At 54.9% G+C, this 18,205-nt stretch overlaps 8 protein-coding genes across 8 annotated transcripts; 4 read left to right on the forward strand and 4 right to left on the reverse strand.

Annotated features, from left to right (window-relative positions):
* Positions 1-552: 552 nt before the first annotated feature.
* Positions 553-1,570, forward strand: J7T54_001875 (Rhomboid protein-like protein; the record flags this gene model as incomplete). The annotated part of the gene is made up of 5 exons (XM_051508569.1): positions 553-730; positions 795-932; positions 988-1,069; positions 1,127-1,314; positions 1,362-1,570. 5 exons carry the CDS (start codon positions 553-555, stop codon positions 1,568-1,570), a joined length of 795 nt encoding a protein of 264 aa, XP_051360315.1.
* Positions 1,571-2,123: 553 nt separating this feature from the next.
* Positions 2,124-4,519, reverse strand: J7T54_001876 (aconitate hydratase; the record flags this gene model as incomplete). Its single annotated transcript, XM_051508570.1, has 4 exons — positions 2,124-3,474; positions 3,585-3,705; positions 3,769-4,411; positions 4,466-4,519. 4 exons carry the CDS (start codon positions 4,517-4,519, stop codon positions 2,124-2,126), a joined length of 2,169 nt encoding a protein of 722 aa, XP_051360316.1.
* Positions 4,520-6,353: 1,834 nt separating this feature from the next.
* J7T54_001877 (uncharacterized protein) lies at positions 6,354-6,811 on the reverse strand (the record flags this gene model as incomplete). Its single annotated transcript, XM_051508571.1, has 3 exons — positions 6,354-6,480; positions 6,530-6,709; positions 6,762-6,811. 3 exons carry the CDS (start codon positions 6,809-6,811, stop codon positions 6,354-6,356), a joined length of 357 nt encoding a protein of 118 aa, XP_051360317.1.
* Positions 6,812-7,564: 753 nt separating this feature from the next.
* Positions 7,565-9,562, forward strand: J7T54_001878 (GPI transamidase component-like protein; the record flags this gene model as incomplete). The annotated part of the gene is made up of 5 exons (XM_051508572.1): positions 7,565-7,580; positions 7,637-7,880; positions 7,938-8,179; positions 8,229-9,055; positions 9,113-9,562. The coding sequence occupies 5 exons, from the start codon at positions 7,565-7,567 to the stop codon at positions 9,560-9,562; spliced, it is 1,779 nt and encodes a 592-aa protein (XP_051360318.1).
* A 151-nt stretch (positions 9,563-9,713) lies between these two features.
* On the reverse strand, positions 9,714-10,978 carry J7T54_001879 (26S proteasome regulatory subunit-like protein; the record flags this gene model as incomplete). Its single annotated transcript, XM_051508573.1, has 4 exons — positions 9,714-10,358; positions 10,418-10,517; positions 10,578-10,653; positions 10,711-10,978. The coding sequence occupies 4 exons, from the start codon at positions 10,976-10,978 to the stop codon at positions 9,714-9,716; spliced, it is 1,089 nt and encodes a 362-aa protein (XP_051360319.1).
* A 421-nt stretch (positions 10,979-11,399) lies between these two features.
* J7T54_001880 (NADH-ubiquinone oxidoreductase-like protein) lies at positions 11,400-12,980 on the forward strand (the record flags this gene model as incomplete). The annotated part of the gene is made up of 9 exons (XM_051508574.1): positions 11,400-11,527; positions 11,584-11,597; positions 11,648-11,710; positions 11,777-11,871; positions 11,924-12,015; positions 12,067-12,208; positions 12,260-12,418; positions 12,477-12,812; positions 12,882-12,980. 9 exons carry the CDS (start codon positions 11,400-11,402, stop codon positions 12,978-12,980), a joined length of 1,128 nt encoding a protein of 375 aa, XP_051360320.1.
* A 324-nt stretch (positions 12,981-13,304) lies between these two features.
* Positions 13,305-15,163, reverse strand: J7T54_001881 (uncharacterized protein; the record flags this gene model as incomplete). Its single annotated transcript, XM_051508576.1, has 6 exons — positions 13,305-13,406; positions 13,463-13,696; positions 13,765-14,552; positions 14,613-14,723; positions 14,781-15,017; positions 15,079-15,163. 6 exons carry the CDS (start codon positions 15,161-15,163, stop codon positions 13,305-13,307), a joined length of 1,557 nt encoding a protein of 518 aa, XP_051360321.1.
* A 977-nt stretch (positions 15,164-16,140) lies between these two features.
* Positions 16,141-16,986, forward strand: J7T54_001882 (Beta-lactamase-like protein-like protein; the record flags this gene model as incomplete). The annotated part of the gene is made up of 1 exon (XM_051508577.1): positions 16,141-16,986. The coding sequence occupies one exon, from the start codon at positions 16,141-16,143 to the stop codon at positions 16,984-16,986; it is 846 nt and encodes a 281-aa protein (XP_051360322.1).
* Between the last annotated feature and the right edge of the window lie 1,219 nt (positions 16,987-18,205).

Consider the following 18,205-nt stretch of genomic DNA (forward strand, 5'->3'; position numbering starts at 1 on the left):
CCAGTGGCCTTGCAAGGGCACGACCGCGAGGTATGCAGTGAATTTTGCGAGCATGTGCCTAGTATTCGACTCGCATGGGGGTCGTGATCACATCTGAGTTACCTGAAGTTAAGGTCTGGCGTGAAGAGGTGAGGGAAATCAGCCTCTCAGAAGGTCCGGCTAGGAGGAAACCAGCACCTCAGTCATTCGCAGCCAATGCCAATTGTACAGTCACCACCTGGTGAAGTGAATTAGGAATTAAATTAATTACCCCTAGCTATCACATTCCCCGAGTGCGACTTGGATGGTCTCGCGAACCTAGCGCCAGATCACGTGCGGATAAGCGTGTTGCTGATCAGTCAGGAAAAGCCCGAGTTTGTAAGTCACTGATTAATTGCTACGACGCGAGCGCCCAAGCCCAAGTCACCACAGCGCAACGACATAACCCTCTCCATCCGATTGACTTTGGAGCAACGCCTTCACTCGACCGTACGAACATATTCTAGACATTATTCAAGTTTCTCGCCCTTGTCTCGACGGTTTCCGGCCCGAGCAGCACATGCCGAGAAGATAATGCCCAGCGTACAGGGCTTCAGCACATCGCGAGCCCGGTCGTACATCTTCCGGCTGCCGTTGTTCACGCGCGTCGTCGTCGCTATAATATGCGCATTATGGCTTGTCGGTGTGCAGTCAGTATGGGATATTCGTGAATTTGGGGCGTTGGTGCCTTCCAAGATCAATTTTGCGACAGGTAATGGCTCTCTAGCTGCCCCTGAACGATCATCCATGACTTCAAACTAACCCAACGCGCTTAGCACACCGATTATCGACATTCCCACTACTACACCTGAATATATTCCACGCGCTCGTCAATGTGGTTGCTCTGACGCCGCTCATGGAGCGATTCGAAAGCGAATATGGGACCCTGACCACCTTGGCGTTGTTCTTTGGCCGTGAGTTGTTGACCTGGCCGGACCAGATTGCCATGGACTAACTCGAAGCCTCTAGCGCTCACCACCGTCCCAGCTCTGGCATACATGCTGATCGAGCGATTCGTACTCCACGCGGATACGGCTGTGATGGGCGCCAGGTAAGCCCGCAGACCACTGGACTGGGTTCGGGAACAGGGCTAATGGTACTCTTACAGCATGTGGGTGTTCCTGCTCCTCGGAATGGAGGCCATTCGAACGTTCAAATCAAATCCGTATCTCGTCATTGGGACACACCACATTCCCACATGGACCACGCCCCTCATGTTGATATTCGCCGTGGCCGTACTGATGCCCGGCACGAGTCTCTTGGGTCATCTGTGCGGCGTGGCCATGGGGTACATTGGTGAGTCACCGCCGAAATGTGAAAGCCAGTCGGCTAACGGTTTACAGCTGGTCTGGGCATCATCAAGTATCTCGCACCACCCGAGTGGGCTCTGCGCTGGGTAGAGACTCGCCTCAACCTTCTTTCGATCCTACCGCACTACGTCAGTGTCGATCAAAAAACATACGGGCGGTTCGGCGTCTTGCCCACAAACAATAGAGCGGGTGGGAGTGCGGCGACGGAGCTCGTCGGCAGCACGCAGCGCCTCGGGCCATAGGCTTCGGAGGTCCTCGGTCTTTGATGGGCCATGTCGGGACATACCTATTGTACCATATTGTGTAGATCATGCACAAAGCCGGCCAGGGCATGGCCGTCTGTACAGCATTGTGGAGGCGTATGGCGTTTCGAAGCAGCATCCATTAGAGGATGTGAACTTTTCGGGTTCGTGTAGACATACAACGGCATGGATGGAAGTGTAATCAGATTTTGACATGGCATACAATGAGACTACGAGCGTTGTAGCGATTTCTACAGCCTTTGTGCTTGCGGACTTGGTATACGAGAGCCAATGGGTCACATTTGAACATTGTAAAATTGCAACGGCTAGGTATCTTAACACTTCAACACACAAAAACCCTGACAACCTTTATTGCGCGTTCTTAGCCATTGTGTTCAGCGCACTGCCGTTCTTGAACCACTCAATCTGGGGCTCGTTGAAGGTGTGCTCAAGCTTGACCTCAAAGTCCTTGCCATCCTTGGGATGGACGACCATGGTGACGGGCTTGCCGACAGCGAGTTCGGTGGCGAGAATGTCAACCTGAAATTTTGTGTTAGCAAATTTGCGCTGCAGTGATGGTACGAAAGCAACATGCCTTGTCCTCTGGCTTGATCTTGTCGTAATCGGCGGGCTCGGCGAAGGTCAGGGGCAGCATGCCCTGTTTCTTCAGGTTGGTCTCGTGAATACGGGCAAAGCTGCGGGTGATGATGGCAAGGCCACCGAGGTGACGAGGCTCGAGAGCGGCGTGCTCGCGAGAGCTGCCCTCACCGTAGTTCCAGTCACCGATAACGACCCACTGGATGCCCTTCTTCTTGTAGTCACGGGCAACAGCAGGGACGGCACCCCACTCGCCAGTGGTAGCGTTCTGGACCTTGTTGGCCTCGCCATTGGCCTCGTTGATGGCACCGATCAACATGTTGTTGGAAATGTTGTCAAGGTGACCACGGTACTTGAGCCAGGGGCCAGCCATGGAGATGTGGTCGGTGGTGGTCTTGCCCTGGGCCTTGATGAGAATGGGCAGGTCCTTGGCGTCCTTGCCATCCCATGCGTTGAAGGGCGAGAGAACCTGGAGACGGTCCGAGGTGGGCGAGACAGCGACGTTAACGCTGGCACGGTCCTTGGGGGGTGCCTGGTAAGTGTCGACACCGGGGTCGTAGCCGCGCTCAGGGAGACCCTCACCAGTGGGCGGCTGGAGAAGGAACTCGTTGCCGTCCTTGTCCTTGAGCTTGTCGGTCAAGGGGTTGAAGTGCAGGGTTCCGGCGATGGTCATGGCGACAACCAGATCAGGAGAGGCGACAAAGGAGTGGGTGGCGGGGTTACCATCGTTACGGCCGGTGAAGTTACGGTTGTAGGAAGAGATGATGGAGTTTGCCTCGCCCTTCTTGACGTCCTGGCGATCCCACTGGCCGATGCAGGGACCGCAGGCATTGGCCAGAACCATGCCACCGAACTCCTCAAAGGTCTGCAGCTGACCGTCACGCTCAATGGTGGCGCGGATCTGCTCGGAACCGGGGGTGACCGTGAAGGCGGACTTGGCCTTGAGGCCGTGGTTAATGGCATCCCGGGCTATGGAGGCACCACGCGACATGTCCTCGTACGAGGAGTTGGTGCAAGATCCGATCAGACCGACCTTGAGCTCGGCGGGCCAGTTGTTGTCCTTGACGGCCTGGCTGAACTTGGAGATGGGAGTGGCCAGATCGGGGGTGAAGGGACCGTTGATGTGGGGCTCGAGCTCGCTCAGGTTGATCTCGATCAGCTGGTCGTACTCGGCACCCTCGTCGGCGCGGAGTTCAGCAGCGTAGGAGCGGGCAAAGTCACCAATATCCTTGCGCTTGGTGGCGGCCAGGTAGTCGTACATGCGCTCGTTGTAGGGGAACAGCGAGGTAGTGGCACCAATTTCGGCACTGTGTTCTGGTTAGCATCAGTTCGGAGTATAGGGTAGTGTTTCGAGGAATGGACTTGCCCCCTGCGAAAGGTTAGCTGTAGTTCTGTGATTGATCAAGTGTAGACAAACATGTTGCAAATAGTGGCCATGCCAGTGGTGGAGAAAGTGTCAACACCAGGACCGTGGTACTCGACGATGGCACCAGTTCCGCCCTTGACAGTGAGAATATCGGCGACCTTCAGGATGATGTCTGTGGAAGTAAATTAGCGCCAATCGGTAGAATATAGGGAGTTAGTAGCGAGCGAAAACTTACCCTTGGGGGTGGACCAGCCGGAAAGGCTGCCAGTGAGCTTGACACCAATGACCTTGGGGGCCTTCAGCTCCCAAGGAAGTCCAGCCATGACATCGACAGCATCAGCACCACCGACACCGATAGCTGCCAGACCCAGACCTCCGGCATTGGGAGTGTGCGAGTCAGTGCCGATGAGGAGACCACCGGGGAAGGCGTAGTTCTCGAGGATGATCTGGTGGATAATGCCGGAGCCGGGGCGCCAGAAACCAATGTTGTACTTGGCGCAAGCAGTAGACAAGAAGTCGTAGACCTCCTTGTTGATGTCGATGGCACGGTCGAGATCCTTCACGCCGCCAACCTGAGCCTCGATCAAGTGATCACAGTGGACAGTGGTGGGGTTGGCCACACTATCCATACCAGCACTCATGAACTGCAGGATGGCCATCTGAGCAGTGGCATCCTGGCAAGCAACACGGTCAGGGCGCAGCTTGAGGTAGGACTTGCCGCGCTGAATGTCTTGACCGTGGGGGTCGTCCAAGTGAGAGTACAGGATCTTCTCAGCGTAGGTCAAGGGGGTGTTGAGACGGCTGCGCACAATCGACAGGTTCTCGGACATCTTCTTGTAATTGATGAAGTTGTTCTCCTCCCAGTTGTTTTGGCGAACCTTTCACATATGTCAAAAACCAGGTAGAACAATCCGCTATGCAGCTCGACTCACCTTGCGGTCCAGGGCGGACCCCGAAGCATAACGCAGACCCTTGGTGAGGTACATTGGGTTGCGACCGAGGGCGAGACATCGCCGCCCTAGAGCTGCAGTGGCTACTTGTGTGGGAGCCTGGAAAAGTCAGTCTCCAAAGTTCTGTTTTGAGCTCTGTTATGGGAATCGCTCGAACGACTGGTCACGACCAGTCCCGACACATGCTTGAGAGAGTACTCAACCGGCCAGCCATCGAATCTGCCCATTGCGCTGAGCGCATACCCTTATCTCATGTGTCCACGTGAATCGAGATCCAGCTTCCTGAGCTAATTCAGGCGTTGGCGACTGAGATCCTCACCGGGGGTGCACAGAGCGATGGGTATCGGGCGAGACCACGAAGGCCCCGGATGTGGACACGACGTTGCTCGCGTTTCGAACAAGCGGCACGTGGGCAATCGCGGGTACCAGAACGCTCTGCGATTGCCATTGAGGGCGCGGATCATGCTTACCATTGTTGTGATTGAGCCTTGACCACGGTCAGCTACAAGTTGGGGATTGCAAGGACACAAGCGCAACTTACCAAAAGCTTTGAGGATTAGTAGGAAAGAAGAGAAAGCTGGAAGGCATCGAGAGATCAAACTTGACGTGAACCTTGCGCCTCGGCTTACGAGTAAAGCCGAGAGCCAATCAGCATCGATGAAATTCTAAGCCCCAAGCGTCATAATTAGCGTATCTTTTCCCGGCTCAAGACCTCGGATACCGTAGGCACAAATCCCTGTCCATCCGCAACATGATAATCACTCAAACAATGAGGCTCTGTGTTGATGCATCCGTAACTTACGTTCATAGAGATCACCAGAGACTTGCTACTTGATCACAGGCGACAAAAAGCCAAATTGCTAGCCGGTATACAGGCACAGTAATGTCGAGGGACCACGCAACCGCGACGCAGCTTAACACCCTCGGTAGTAAGGCTCAGAACCGGCCCCCCATGGTCGGTCCTTGACTCCTTGTGTCCGAGAGTCCAGCCGACAGACGAGCCTAATTATTATTGATGAAACAGTGCGATCGTGAGAGACCTTGGACCTCTCAGCTAGCGTCATGCTCGCCGCCCCGTAGCGGGGTTCGCCGATTTCTCCAGCCGCCGGAAGCACCGCGGTTGTTGTCATCCTGAAGACCCGATGGGTCTCTCCATCCATGGTAGATTTCATGCGGCTTCGTGAATCCATGTGACAATTGTCACAATAGGGACAGGACAGATTATAGTGGGGCAAAGCCCGCCGCCTGAGCAACTTCGCGAACAGCGGCACAGATATGGTGCATCAACTGCGATTCAGAGTAGAAGCTTCAATGTCGACAGGTCGTGGTCTCGTATTGATAAAAAGTCTCTACGTTACGTTTCGTCTTGCGCATGAGTACGCCAAATCAGGGAACGACGCCATCTGAAAGTGAGGCAGTGGCGTCTGACTTATGGTTATCACCAGCCCTCGTCCCTTTCCCTCCCAAAGGCCACATGATACTGTACTAGAGTACTACCTCTAGCCCACTTTTCAACGAGCGCTGCGAAAGAAGGAAAAACATGGCGTCCTAGTCGGTCGTTGCACAACACTCCCGCCCTCGGCATTTGGTTAATTCGCAAAAAGAACGATTCGAAGTATCGCTAGACTCCCAAGATCTTCCGAAATCGAGCCCTTGGAGTGTAGTCGCAGTATCCTCTCCAGCGGAAGCCCTGCCAGGTGGACCAGCTACTGCGAGGGCTTTTAGTGACCTGCGTTCTGCTCCTCCTCAATCTGAGCGGGCTGGTGAAAAGCCTCCAGGGTCCACGGGTAGCATCGATGGATCTATGAGGGGGTCTGTTCGGCTCCGAAGCGCCCTCCGTTCGTAGCGCAGTGTGGTAAATTCGCTACCCTCATGTTGTCATGATGGAGTCTTCGTTGGGGATCGGATCGTCCTGAGGGCGGCCATTGTCTGTCCAAAGACCCCCAGCGGCATCAGCCTCTTTGTGTGTATAGGGGCCCTCGCGAAGCTGCTTGAGCCTAGTATGGAGTCAGCAATAGACCAGGAAAGGAGCTAGATTACACAAACCTGCGCTTGTGCGGTTTTGCCGAAGTGTGTCTGCTGAGCGCCTCCTCGCTGTCAAAGTACTTGGCGCATTCTACACAGTAGTGGCGCCCGAGGGCCGGTAGATCTTCAGCAGCCTTCAACTGTTGAAACTGTGCAAGGTGCTTGGGCGATTCGAGATCAGCCTTGATCTGATCCAAATCCCTATATGGGGTGAGCAGAGGTTCGAAAGGAGCCGGCCGTAAAGGAGACGTACCTAGTCTTGCGCCGGGTCTTGGTGATCGTTCGCTTGTTGGTGACGCCCATGGTGCTGTGTTCGTGCTCGTGGTGTGCTAAGAATGCGCGTGTGGCGGTATTTGCTCTGGTGAAGTTTTGTGTAATAGTGATCGGAATTGGCGTTCCAAGGTTCCTAGATTCCGTTCCTTGACAGGAGTGTCCTCTTGATTGGGTTCTCGCTATTGCGACGGCGGGGCCGCCGCTAACGTGAGTGGGGCTGACACGCTCGCTTGGCTTTCTCACTTACCCTACACAGCATTCTCTCGCCCAGGCTCCTGCTAGTTCCTTTGGAGATATCAATGGGGACCTTGTATAACATGTAGTTGTGTATTTGTATTATCCTGTTTTGCTAGTCTAGCTTCTAGTATTGGTGTGCTCTGGGCTAGGTGTGCTCACGTTCCATTTTCGTGTAGTAAAGGCCGTTGCATTTTTTCCATTTTTGCCAAAATCAATACTACGTGTACACAGTCAACGGGCGTAGCTGATTCGAGATCTACTGGAATTCTCATGGCTTAAAAGAACCACTTCATCTCACACAAAGCTTTCTTCGTCCGAGTAACCACAGGATAAATGTCTAAGTACTAGGCGGCCGAAGGGATGGTTGTCACGCCGGCCCAGCGAGTGGACGTGGGGCAGGTCAGTTCAGGGGACCTATGGAGGTAAGGTACCACGAGCTTGCCTTACCCGGCCAAGAATATCCGACTGTACAGAGCTTCCTGCTGAATCATTTCCCTGATCCTACAGGTATTGGGGTCTCATCACGGATTGCATTGCATCGCAATCATGTCGAGATTACTCGGTAACTTACAAAGCCTTGTAACCCAACAGGAACCGCTAACAATCTGCTAGCGACAGCTCTGTCCCTTCGTCGCGACCCGCGTGTCCAGAAGCTGCCACCGTACCTGTCGTTCCTCTGCGTGCTCGTAGGGCTGGTCTGGCTTCTCCTTCTCCCGCTCGACGACTATGCGAGGAAAACATACATCTCGGAAAATGCCCTCCTTCCGGGTCAGGTGCATACGTATTTCAGCGGCAGCGAGAGTCACGTCCTGCGCGCCTACCGAAGCGAACTCGAAGTCCTTGCGAGCGAAGAGGACCAGACGTAAGGATCGATACATACCGGGCGAGCATTTAACACGCAAAGGCTGAAACTGTGCAGACGCGTAAACGACAAAATCGAGGAGATCCTCAAGGGTCTAGGGGTCAAAGTGGGACGACAAAGCTATACGTACAATGCGGCTGGCCGTGCTCACAACGGAGAGAACGTCTATGGCATACTGCAAGCTCCCCGTGGCGATGCCACAGAGGCGATAGTACTGGTCGCTGCCATACGAGGTCTCAATGGCCAGGTGAACCGTAACGGCGTTGCTCTGGCGCTGACTCTGGCGCGCTACTTCAAGCGTATGTACACTCTCACGTTCTTTACTAGCACAAGTGCTGACTATTTCAGGCTGGTCATTATGGTCCAAGGATATCATAATAGTGTTTCCCCCGGACAGCGAGACTGGCACCCAGGCTTGGGTCGATGCATACCACGATGCTCACGATCCTCGAAACGTGGCCCCCTTGCCTCTGAAGTCCGGCGCCCTACAAGGCGCGCTTGCGCTCGATTACCCCGGGGTGGACCGATTCTCGGCCTTGCAGATTATATATGACGGCGTCAATGGACAGCTGCCAAACCTAGACCTTGTCAACTCGGTTGGCAACATCGCAAGCGGGCAAATGGGCATCACGGGCTTCATACAGGGCATGCGGCACCACAAGGGCACCTACAAGCATCGGTTGACTACCATTTTCCGCGGTATGGTCAAGCAGAGTCTTGGGAACTCCTGGGGTCCCCACAGCAGCTTCATGCCTTATCACGTCGATGCGGTTACGCTGCAACCATACGGCAAAGGCTTCCATGACGAGATGGCCATGGGCCGTGTGATAGAAGGCTCCTTTCGCAGTCTCAACAATCTGCTCGAGCACCTGCACCAGAGCTTCTTCTTCTACTTGCTTATGCAGAGAGACCGCTTTGTCAGCATCGGAACTTACCTGCCCAGCGCCATGCTACTAGCTGCCAACTTTAGTATCATGGCTATCTATCTCTGGGTACAGAGTGGACAAGTTGATGCGGACGCCAAGAAAAATGCCAAAAAGCAGACCAAAGCTCCAGCGACTGAGGTAGCGGCAGTTACTGTCGAGAGGAGTCTCGTGCTTCCCGTCGCTATTGTGGCCATCTGCCATGCCTTATCAGCTGTGCCACTATACGTACTGAACAACACAACAGCCCCGGTAAGGACATCCCGTCGGACACTCAAGTTGGACACTGGCTAATGCGCATTTCTGCAGCTTCTTCCTACGGCTTTCGCTGCGCTCGCTGCCATATCAACGGCTGCGCCCTTTGTGCTCAGCTATGCGGTCCTCCCCGTCTACAAGCCCACGCAGCAGCAGATTCTGCTCATGAAGTCGCTCTCCCTCCTGGTTCTCGGCATGGCTCTCTCTACTCTAGCCACGCTGAACTTTTCGCTGGCATTTGTCATTGGCGTCCTCACGGCACCCATGTCGTTTGTTGGACTGAGCAAGAATGAGTCTCTGCGCTGGGCATCAGCAACATTGTTAACGTTGCTGGCACCTGCCACTGTCATCTACAGCGCAGTGGCGGGAGCAGGACTTGACATGGGCCATCTTCTTGAACAGGCTAGCTTTGGGTGGACAGTTTGGGGGATGTACACACCTATCGTCGTGTGGACGATCTGGTGGCCAGCGTGGACCATCAGCATGGTCAGTGTTTTGTGCTGACATGCCAATAATGTTGGAGTCCATAATGACAAGTCACCTTTCGAGATAATTTGAATCAAGGGCGCGTTCGTGGGTTGCTGATTAAGTCTAAAATTTACAAAGGCGTACTACACATGCGTCAAGGGCGTGCAGCGCAACTCTCGTTGTAGACTTAAGCGGCCCAGACGTCCTTGCCAGCGCCTTCGATCCAGTTCCCAAGCTGGTTGACACTGGCGTCCCAGTCGAGCAGACGTTGCCGTAGGTTAGCAACCTGCTTCATGTCCAGAACCTTGGGTTGGACCCATGTGATGTGTGCCACCTCGTCCACCTGGTCGATTGTTCCCCGAAGCAGACCCAAGCTGAGAGCCTTCATAATAAGATGCTCGATCTCGCCCGGACTGACCTTGGTCTCCTCCGCAATTGTGGTAAAGGTCATGGCACGATCGTGGGGTGGCCGACGGAAGACAGCCTCTGTCAACGCGGCCAGGTAGATCTTCTGTTTCAAGTGTGTGGCATGTTCACTGAGCAGCCTATTCTCAGAAATATGATCCGACAGCACGTCGTAGGCGGCAAGGTCGCCTCGGTTGAAGGCAAAGAGCAGGTCCCTGAGCCACGAATCGTCCTCGCTCTTGGCCAGGGCGTCAAGGATCGGATGCAGAAGCAGTTCGCCAAAGTTGTAGATACTGTTCGACACAAGTGCTGACACACTCAGGAAGTATGCTCTCTTGAAACGCTCCTGCTCGGGCATAGCTGTGAGGTCGACGCAGGCGAGGTAGAGGAGGGCGGTGCGGTAGTAGTTGGCAAAGTCATTCTTGCGCTGTAGGACGGAGTTTTAGACCAGGAGTTTCTCGAGACTTGGCAAAGGGACCAAATTACCTGGTAATAAGTCGCATTCGCATCGTAGAACGCAGCGTGTACAATCGCCTCCACGGAGTCGAGAGAATCGAGCTTCTGCTCTGCCTCGTCAAGATCCTTCCTGGCGTTTTCCAAGTCGTTGAGACCAAGTCGAGTGCGGGCTACTGCAACGGATGCATACACAAGAGCGTCCTGTGAGTTTTTGTTATCCACCTTTTTCGCAACCGATTGTAGGAACTCGAGTCGCTCGTTGTCATCTAAGGTAAAGCGAGTCAGCATCACAAATTAAAGCCCATTACCACGTGGGTGTATACCTTTGCATTGTTGTGCTGCCTTGAGCGCAAGCTGCACCAGCTTGAGCTGGTTGATCTTGTCGGCGAACTTGAGGATGAAGGTCTTGTAGAAGGACAGGCGTTGCGGCGCACTTCCCGGGTGGTTGAAGAACTCAACGAGGGCGTCTGTGAGCTGATGCCACAGTTTTCTCTCCCAGTAGTTCTCAAAGTCGAGGACTAGAGGCTGTAACTCCTCTGGAGCTTCGTCGCGCTGCTCGGCGAGGAAGTCGGCGATGGCATCGGCGCTCATCTTGGATCAATCACGGCGATGCTAAGCCGCAGGGGATTTTGCTTTCCGTTCGAGTGTATAAGTCCTGACGCAGAGAGACGGAGGGGACTTTTGATTGGTAATCGAAGAATGGGCGGGTGTGGTATGGTTTGTTGATATTTGTGGTAGTTGAGCTTGACGCGGCTGGCCAGCAGCCTGATGACGGATTGCGCTTGGGTGAAGCTGTTACTGCGGGTGCACAGACCACTCATGGCGGGGCGGCGATCTGCTGAAGGAAGGCACAAGCCACAGCAGCACCTAGCACCGACGAGCCACATATGGCGTCAACTGCACGTGATCCAATTCAACTTCGTTCCTGAGCCGAGTAATTGGCTCGACATCATTGGAAGTTCCGAGATCAACTGGAGAACCAGCAACACCTACAACCCACGCGGCTACGAAGATGGTTCCCTCTCTCGCCGCGGCCAGATCGGCGACAACGGCCGCGCGTCATGTTGCTGGCAGGCGTTTTCTGTCGGACATTGCCATAACGCGCACTGGCAAGCCCATCCTACGAACGGAGGGTGGTCGGTAAGATATCAATTCCGGGTCTACCATTGGCAACAAGCTGACATTGGCTCGTATAGATCCTCTCTAGGAGGTTTGTACGGTCGGACGAGATACTTGCGACGAGACTGACGGCGAGGGCAGGACACACTGCGACGGTATTTGGCGCAACAGGACAGTTGGGACGGTACATCGTGCACAGGCTGGGTACGTGGACTAGCGACGTCTGAAAGAATAGCTCCTCCTGGACACAGGCTGATGATTGGCGAACAGCTCGACAAGGATGTACTGTTGTCATTCCCTTCCGCGAGGAGATGGCCAAGCGCCACCTCAAGGTCACGGGAGATCTAGGCCGGGTCGTTTTTGTGGTAGGTGGGATCGGACACAACTGTACAACATGGGGAGTTAACAGTGCTACAGGAATACGACTTGCGCAACACGGACTCGATCGAAGCTAGCGTCCGCCATTCCGACGTTGTTTACAACCTGGTCGGCCGTGATTACCCGACCAAGTAGGACCACGCTTTAGGTGAAGGGGGAACAATCTTGCTGACGGGTCTCAGGAACTTCACTCTGGAGGACGTTCATGTCGAGGGAACCGAGAGGATCGCGGAAGCGGTGGCGAAATACGACGTTGATCGCTTCATTCACGTTTCCTCCCACAGCGCCAACCCCAGCTCCGCGTCCGAGTTCTACGCCACCAAGGTTGGCTTCGCCTTTTGCAAGCTGGGCAACAATTTGCTGACATGGAGATAGGGACGCGGTGAGCAAGTTGCCCGAAACATCTTCCCTGAGACGACAATTGTCCGACCTGCGCCCCTCTTTGGTTTCGAGGACAACCTCCTCCTCAAATTGGCCAGTGTCTTGAACCTCTTCACTGCCAACAACATGCAAGAGAAGTTCTGGCCTGTTCACGTATGTTCAAAAAGTGTGACACACATTCACGACAGCTGTAAGCTAACGCGGTGCATAGTCCATTGACGTTGGTGCGGCATTGGAGAAGATGCTGTACGACGACTCGACGGCCGCACAGACCTTTGAGCTCTACGGTCCCAAGAAGTACCAGCTCTCGGAGATTGCCCGCATGGTCGACAAGGAGATCTACAAGGAGCGCCGTCACATCAACGTTCCAAAGTCTATCCTGAAACCGGTGGCCGGTCTCCTCAACAAGTACCTCTACTGGAGGACGATCACGGCCGACGAGGTCGAGCGCGAGTTCCTGGACCAGGTCATTGACCCCAAGGCCAAGACCTTTAAGGACCTTGACATTGTGCCCGGCGACATTGCTGACTTTACATACCACTATCTGGTAAGCCCCTGACATGAGCAGTCCAGCCGCTCTCCCGACGATGAGGTACGCGCTAACACACCATCGCAGCAAGGATTCCGCAGCCAGAGCTATTACGACCTGCCGCCGGCGACAGAGAAGGAGAAGAAGGAGGACAAGAAGTATATCCACGTTCTGGATGAGTTGTAAGCGAAGAGCGGGGCCCAATAGTAGATGGTGCGGCGAGGACGGCAGCCCCGGGGTTGCAACAGGTCTGATAGATTTACTGAGCAAAGGTGCTCTGACAATGTACAGCTTCTTCTTTTTGTTCCCTCATCACACGATCGCCGGGGACAGACAGTGAAGGTGAGAGTGAACTGGATATTTTACTCCTGTTGTGACCTGTTCGCTATGCAATCCCGTCTATCTTGCTTGCTTGCTTATGCTATATGCTATATTGGTGTGTAAATCACGCCAATGCTTCGACGCATGTGCATCGAGGCACCGCGTTTCCTGTCGGTCCCGCCCCATCTGCTAGGCGAGGGAGCGAATTATGTAGAAGAGCAGATATGCTTTCGCCCCGAGGACCTCGGACACTGTAGCCAACCGCACGTTATGATCATTGAAGCGGAACCACTGAGACCATGTTAGTAAAATGCCCGATGTCGTTCGTGTCTCTTTGTCACTCGTACCTGATCGCCAACACGGCAGTAGGAGACGTAGTGGCCTGTCTCAATCTCGCCTACGTGAACCACCACGCTTAACAGGTCGTATGTGCAGGATCGCTCCAGCTCTCTGCCCTCGCGGCCTTCCTTGGCGCGCACGCGATGTGTATAGGGCAGCATGTTGAGCTGGAGGGGGAAGTTGACCGGGTCGTCAATTTTGGAGGCGGCTCGATCATGTCGCCCCTGCTTGTATTCGAATCGCTGCGGTAAAAAATCATGGTCAGCACATTGTGACTACTGTCAGCTCAGAAGAACGAATCAAATCATACCTTGAATTGTATCGAGAGGACGTTGGGCAGGCGCTTGATGCTCGTGAGCCTCCGCGCCTGTTGTATCGAGTCACAGTTGTGGCAGCGATAGTCGCACTTGTCTGACTTGATGTACTCCTCATCCAGGCAGTCGATGAGGGTCAAGGGCGGGAGATTGCTGCCCTTTTCCTTGACAGCCTTTTTCCGCTTCTGCACGAGCGATTCGAGACCGAGACTAAGGTCGAGAAAGGACTGCACAGCGTGCGTAGTGCCCGAGCAGTTCTGGCAGGTCGTGTCCGTCTGCATCTTGCCGTAAAAGGTCTGGTGCATGACACAGTTGCAGGTGTGCTCGCTGCCGCTCTCGGGTTTCTTCCCGTCCCCGTTCCTTTCGTGCAGCTCCTCGGCGAGGAACTGGAAAAACTCGTGGGCGTCCTGCTCGCGGGTGGTGACGAGGTTCTCAAAGGCCTTGTTCTCGGAGATCCAGAAGCCGGACAAGATGTTGGCGGCCGTGTAGCCGTTGGTGTTCTCGAGGGCGTAAAAGTCCTGGAACATGTCGTCTATGGCGCAGCTGAGGCAGTAGGACACACCGCACTCGCTGCTCTGGTGCCCGTCGCTGAGGTAGAAGTTGCGGAGCAAAGGGTTATGTAGGAAGCTCTGTAGGACGACGTTCTGGTAGCAAGTGGCGCCGGCGTTGTAGATGCCGCGCAGGCCGTTGGCCCGGCACGAGGCCAATGTGGTATTTGTCGCAATGTATCGGGGGTCCTCCTTGATCGCGTCGGGGAACAGCTCGTCGTGTTTCCTCTTTCGTCCTGTGCGCTCGGCCGTGAGTACGGCCCTATGATAGGTTGTCAAGGGGTGGGGGAACAAACCAGAGAAAGAGCCCGTGCCAATTTTCCGCACGCGGAGTTCTTCGAGCGTGGGGTCCCATACTATATCGTCGCAGACCTGACAGTACAGCGAGCCACTGCGCGAGTCAATGTCTGGATTGGGTCAGTCTCGCCATGGCAACATGTGTACGCGGGGGTCCCGTGACTGACAGAAGCGATGTGATGTCTTGTTGCCATGTTTTAGTCGTTCTTCGTCCGTCAAGTTCGTCGGGCACTGCAGACACAGGTTGGTGGACGTCAAGCAGGTGGTAGGTTGGCCTTGTGAGTTTGTAAAGGTCTGTGGGACGACGGGCGTGCTGTCAAAGATGCCTCGTAGAATCATTTTGTAGTGGCCGATGGAATGGTTCATGATCTCCTGTCCCTGGTTGAAGAGACGCTGGACATGTTCTGGATGAGCTGTCAGTCTTCCGGCTCCCGGGTACATTGTACCGTTCCAAGATTAGCATACCGCAGCCAAACAGAGGAGACCCAGGCGCAGGCGCCTTGACCTTTACGTTCTTGGGCGAGGCAGGAGTTGCTGGTCGAGCAGCCATGGCTGGAGAAGGTGGGCGGCGACTCGCGGTCGCAGCCTAAGCCAGACGTGTCGGTTCAGGGGGATCTCGCAGATCACGACGGTGTCTTGTCGTTGTTCTTGTCGCTGTCGAGGTAGGAGGAGATAAAAGCCAGCGGTCGGATCTCGGTGCGCAGGCAACGAACGGCAGGAAGCTAGTTATCTGGCGATGGTGAGCAAGCGACCCCGACGTTGGGGATATAACAACGTTTTACCTCAAAATTTGAAGCCTCGAGCGGTCACTGCTGGCAGAGGATGTCGAGGCGACTAAGCCTTGGTGTTGCGAAACACGCAGTGCCGCTTGTAGGCGAAGGCGGACGGCTGGGGAGCGAGATCGGGCGAGGGCCAGGGATAGACGAGACGGGGTGTTCCTCAGCCGAAGTCGTCGGATGTGGCAGCAGCAAAGGGTGTACGGTATAGAAATGGTAATTCTCCTAAGGCGTGATTTAGGCCAGAGCGGTCTATGAGATGTATACGCTGTTGGACGATGATAAAGTCAGTGGTGGAAGCGCGTGACGATGATGATGGTGCTCGAACCAATTTCCATGCCACCGATAAGCCTTATCGCGGGCTTGGCTACCTAGCGCACCGCGATCTGGAGTCTGCGATGTGTAAGTTCGGGAGTCTGCCCAAGATTCAACTCCCAAGGTACATGTACTCGTGATTTATTTCAGGCTGACCAGCTCATTTGTATATGTAGGCTCGGGTCACGCGTGTGCTTGACTTGTTTCCTCAATGGCTGTTATGACAATTGCAATCGTGGGTCTTGGGCGTCAAATCATCAAGCACAGACGTCCCAGCCGAGGCAATGGGACGTGACGTCGAACCCCTCCAACGCCGTCATCGCCCTGAGCATCAACCACTTCCATTGAACGCGGGGTTGTTATTGAAAGTCAGGAAAAGGTGCCCCTCAGATTGACAGATTTGCACCAGATTTTGGCATCACCACACCACACCGGCATGGCGGCGCAGCTCGCAAAGCTGCCGACGGTCGAGCGCTTGAGCTCGGCGTGCATCCGCATCCTCGGTGGCAATCCGGGCAAGTTCACGCTCCAGGGCACCAATACCTATCTCGTGGGCACAGGACCCCGACGAATCCTCATCGATACGGGAGAAGGGCGTCCTGCGTGGCTCGATTCTCTCCGGAGCACCCTTGAGGAGGAGAACGCATCGATTGAGAGTGCGCTGATATCGCACTGGCACCATGATCATGTCGGTGGGATCAAGGATCTCCTGGAGCTTTCTCCCTCCACCCAGATCTTCAAGCACAAGCCAGCGCAGGACCAATCGCCCATCTCGGATGGCCAGGTCTTTCGCACGCCAGGCGCAACGTTGACTGCGCACTACACACCTGGCCACACGGACGACCACATGACCTTTGTGCTCGCCGAGGAGGATGCCATGTTCACGGCCGACAACGTCCTTGGCCACGGGACGGCTGTTTTCGAGGACCTGAGTGCCTACCTGCAGAGCCTGGGCAAGATGAAGTCGCTCTTCACGGGCCGGGCGTATCCTGGCCACGGGCCTGTGCTGGAGGACGGCCCAGCCAAGATCACAGAGTACATTGGGCACCGTCGGCAGCGAGAGGAGCAGGTGCTCGAGACCCTGCGCTCGACTAACGGAGATGGCGACAAGCCGTGGACTGTGATGGAGATTGTCAAGATTATCTACAGTGAAGTCCCAGAGGAGCTTCATCCTGCCGCTGCAGGCGGCATCGTCCAGATACTGGGCAAGCTTCGGAGCGAGGGGCGTGTCACGCACGACGTAGGCGACACCTGGCGGTTTGAGCGTTCTCACAGCCTCTGAGTGTCGCGCTTCTCGGATCTTGGATTCCGCCCCAGAAGTTTAGATGCCGCGCCGGAACATTCTCGTTGTGACTCAGACGGATGATGGATCATGGGATGCTTACGGTTGTGGGACCGGAGTTTATAAATCATCTCGATCACCTCTCGGAGAAAGCAAATGAACCACGGTCCACGGCACGCCTGATCGCCCGAGCAGCATGCATGAATGACACGCGAATGAAGCTAGCCTAGCGAGCAGCCTCCCGCGCGCCATGCCCTGCACGTATTTGTACTTTTGCATAGCGGGAGGGCGGACATGGATCTGGTGACGCAACTACCATTGATATATTTCAACGATGCAGCGCAGGAAAGCACGGATATTGGCTGACCCTTGGCGCGCTGATCGACCTGGTTGGATTACGCGTATGCCGTACTACATACTCATCACACGGTATACCAGTACATGTAGGCATGGCATCTATCCCCAAACACAGAGGACTTGCTACCAGACTGTAGCGCCGTACATATAGGCAAGCTGCCAGGACAGGAAAGCGAGGAACATCGACGACGAAATCACCATAGACTCCCGGATCGAATCTGTCACGACCAGAAGCGCCACCTTTCTTTCTTTCTTAGTTACGTACGGATAATACTTACGGACCACGGTATTACTTCCAGTTGCTACTTCAGCGGGGCGGGAAGGGAGCTCCACCCGAGGGCCCGAGGCCGGGTGACAAGGCGGACGCTTCGGGATGAATGAACCTGGGACGTGATTGGTACGGGGCCGAGGGCGAGCGTCTACACGTAGTTACATCTGCAAAGACGGTGGAGAGGGATCGCGTCCATTCGGGCATCGATGGATGGGCTGCTGACCGCCCGTCGAGACACTATCATATCAGCGAGATCAGAAGGACTCCGGTTAGCCAGTCCTCCACCGTCAAATCCCGCCCGCGCTGGACCTGTCATCCCCACTGGCCTTGCTGACTGACAGACGGACGACGCCAGCGCGAGTCCTGCCCGGATGGCTCGGGAGCATGGATGGATGGGTGATCGGATCGCCAGTCAGTCAGTTGATCGATGCAAGTACTATCGCGTGGACCTGTGTGAGCAAGAAATTTACCGTTACTAGTCTAGTATTGTCCCACTGTGAGCACTTGCAGCCCCCATTAGTAATTCATACGTACACTGTATTATCACAACACTTTCCCCATGACTGATGGCTCTGGCGTCACATCGACACA

The sequence above is a fragment of the Emericellopsis cladophorae genome (assembly GCF_022114955.1).
Source record: "Emericellopsis cladophorae strain MUM 19.33 chromosome Unknown NODE_46_length_184447_cov_119_232918, whole genome shotgun sequence".
Classification (NCBI taxonomy): domain Eukaryota; kingdom Fungi; phylum Ascomycota; class Sordariomycetes; order Hypocreales; family Bionectriaceae; genus Emericellopsis; species Emericellopsis cladophorae.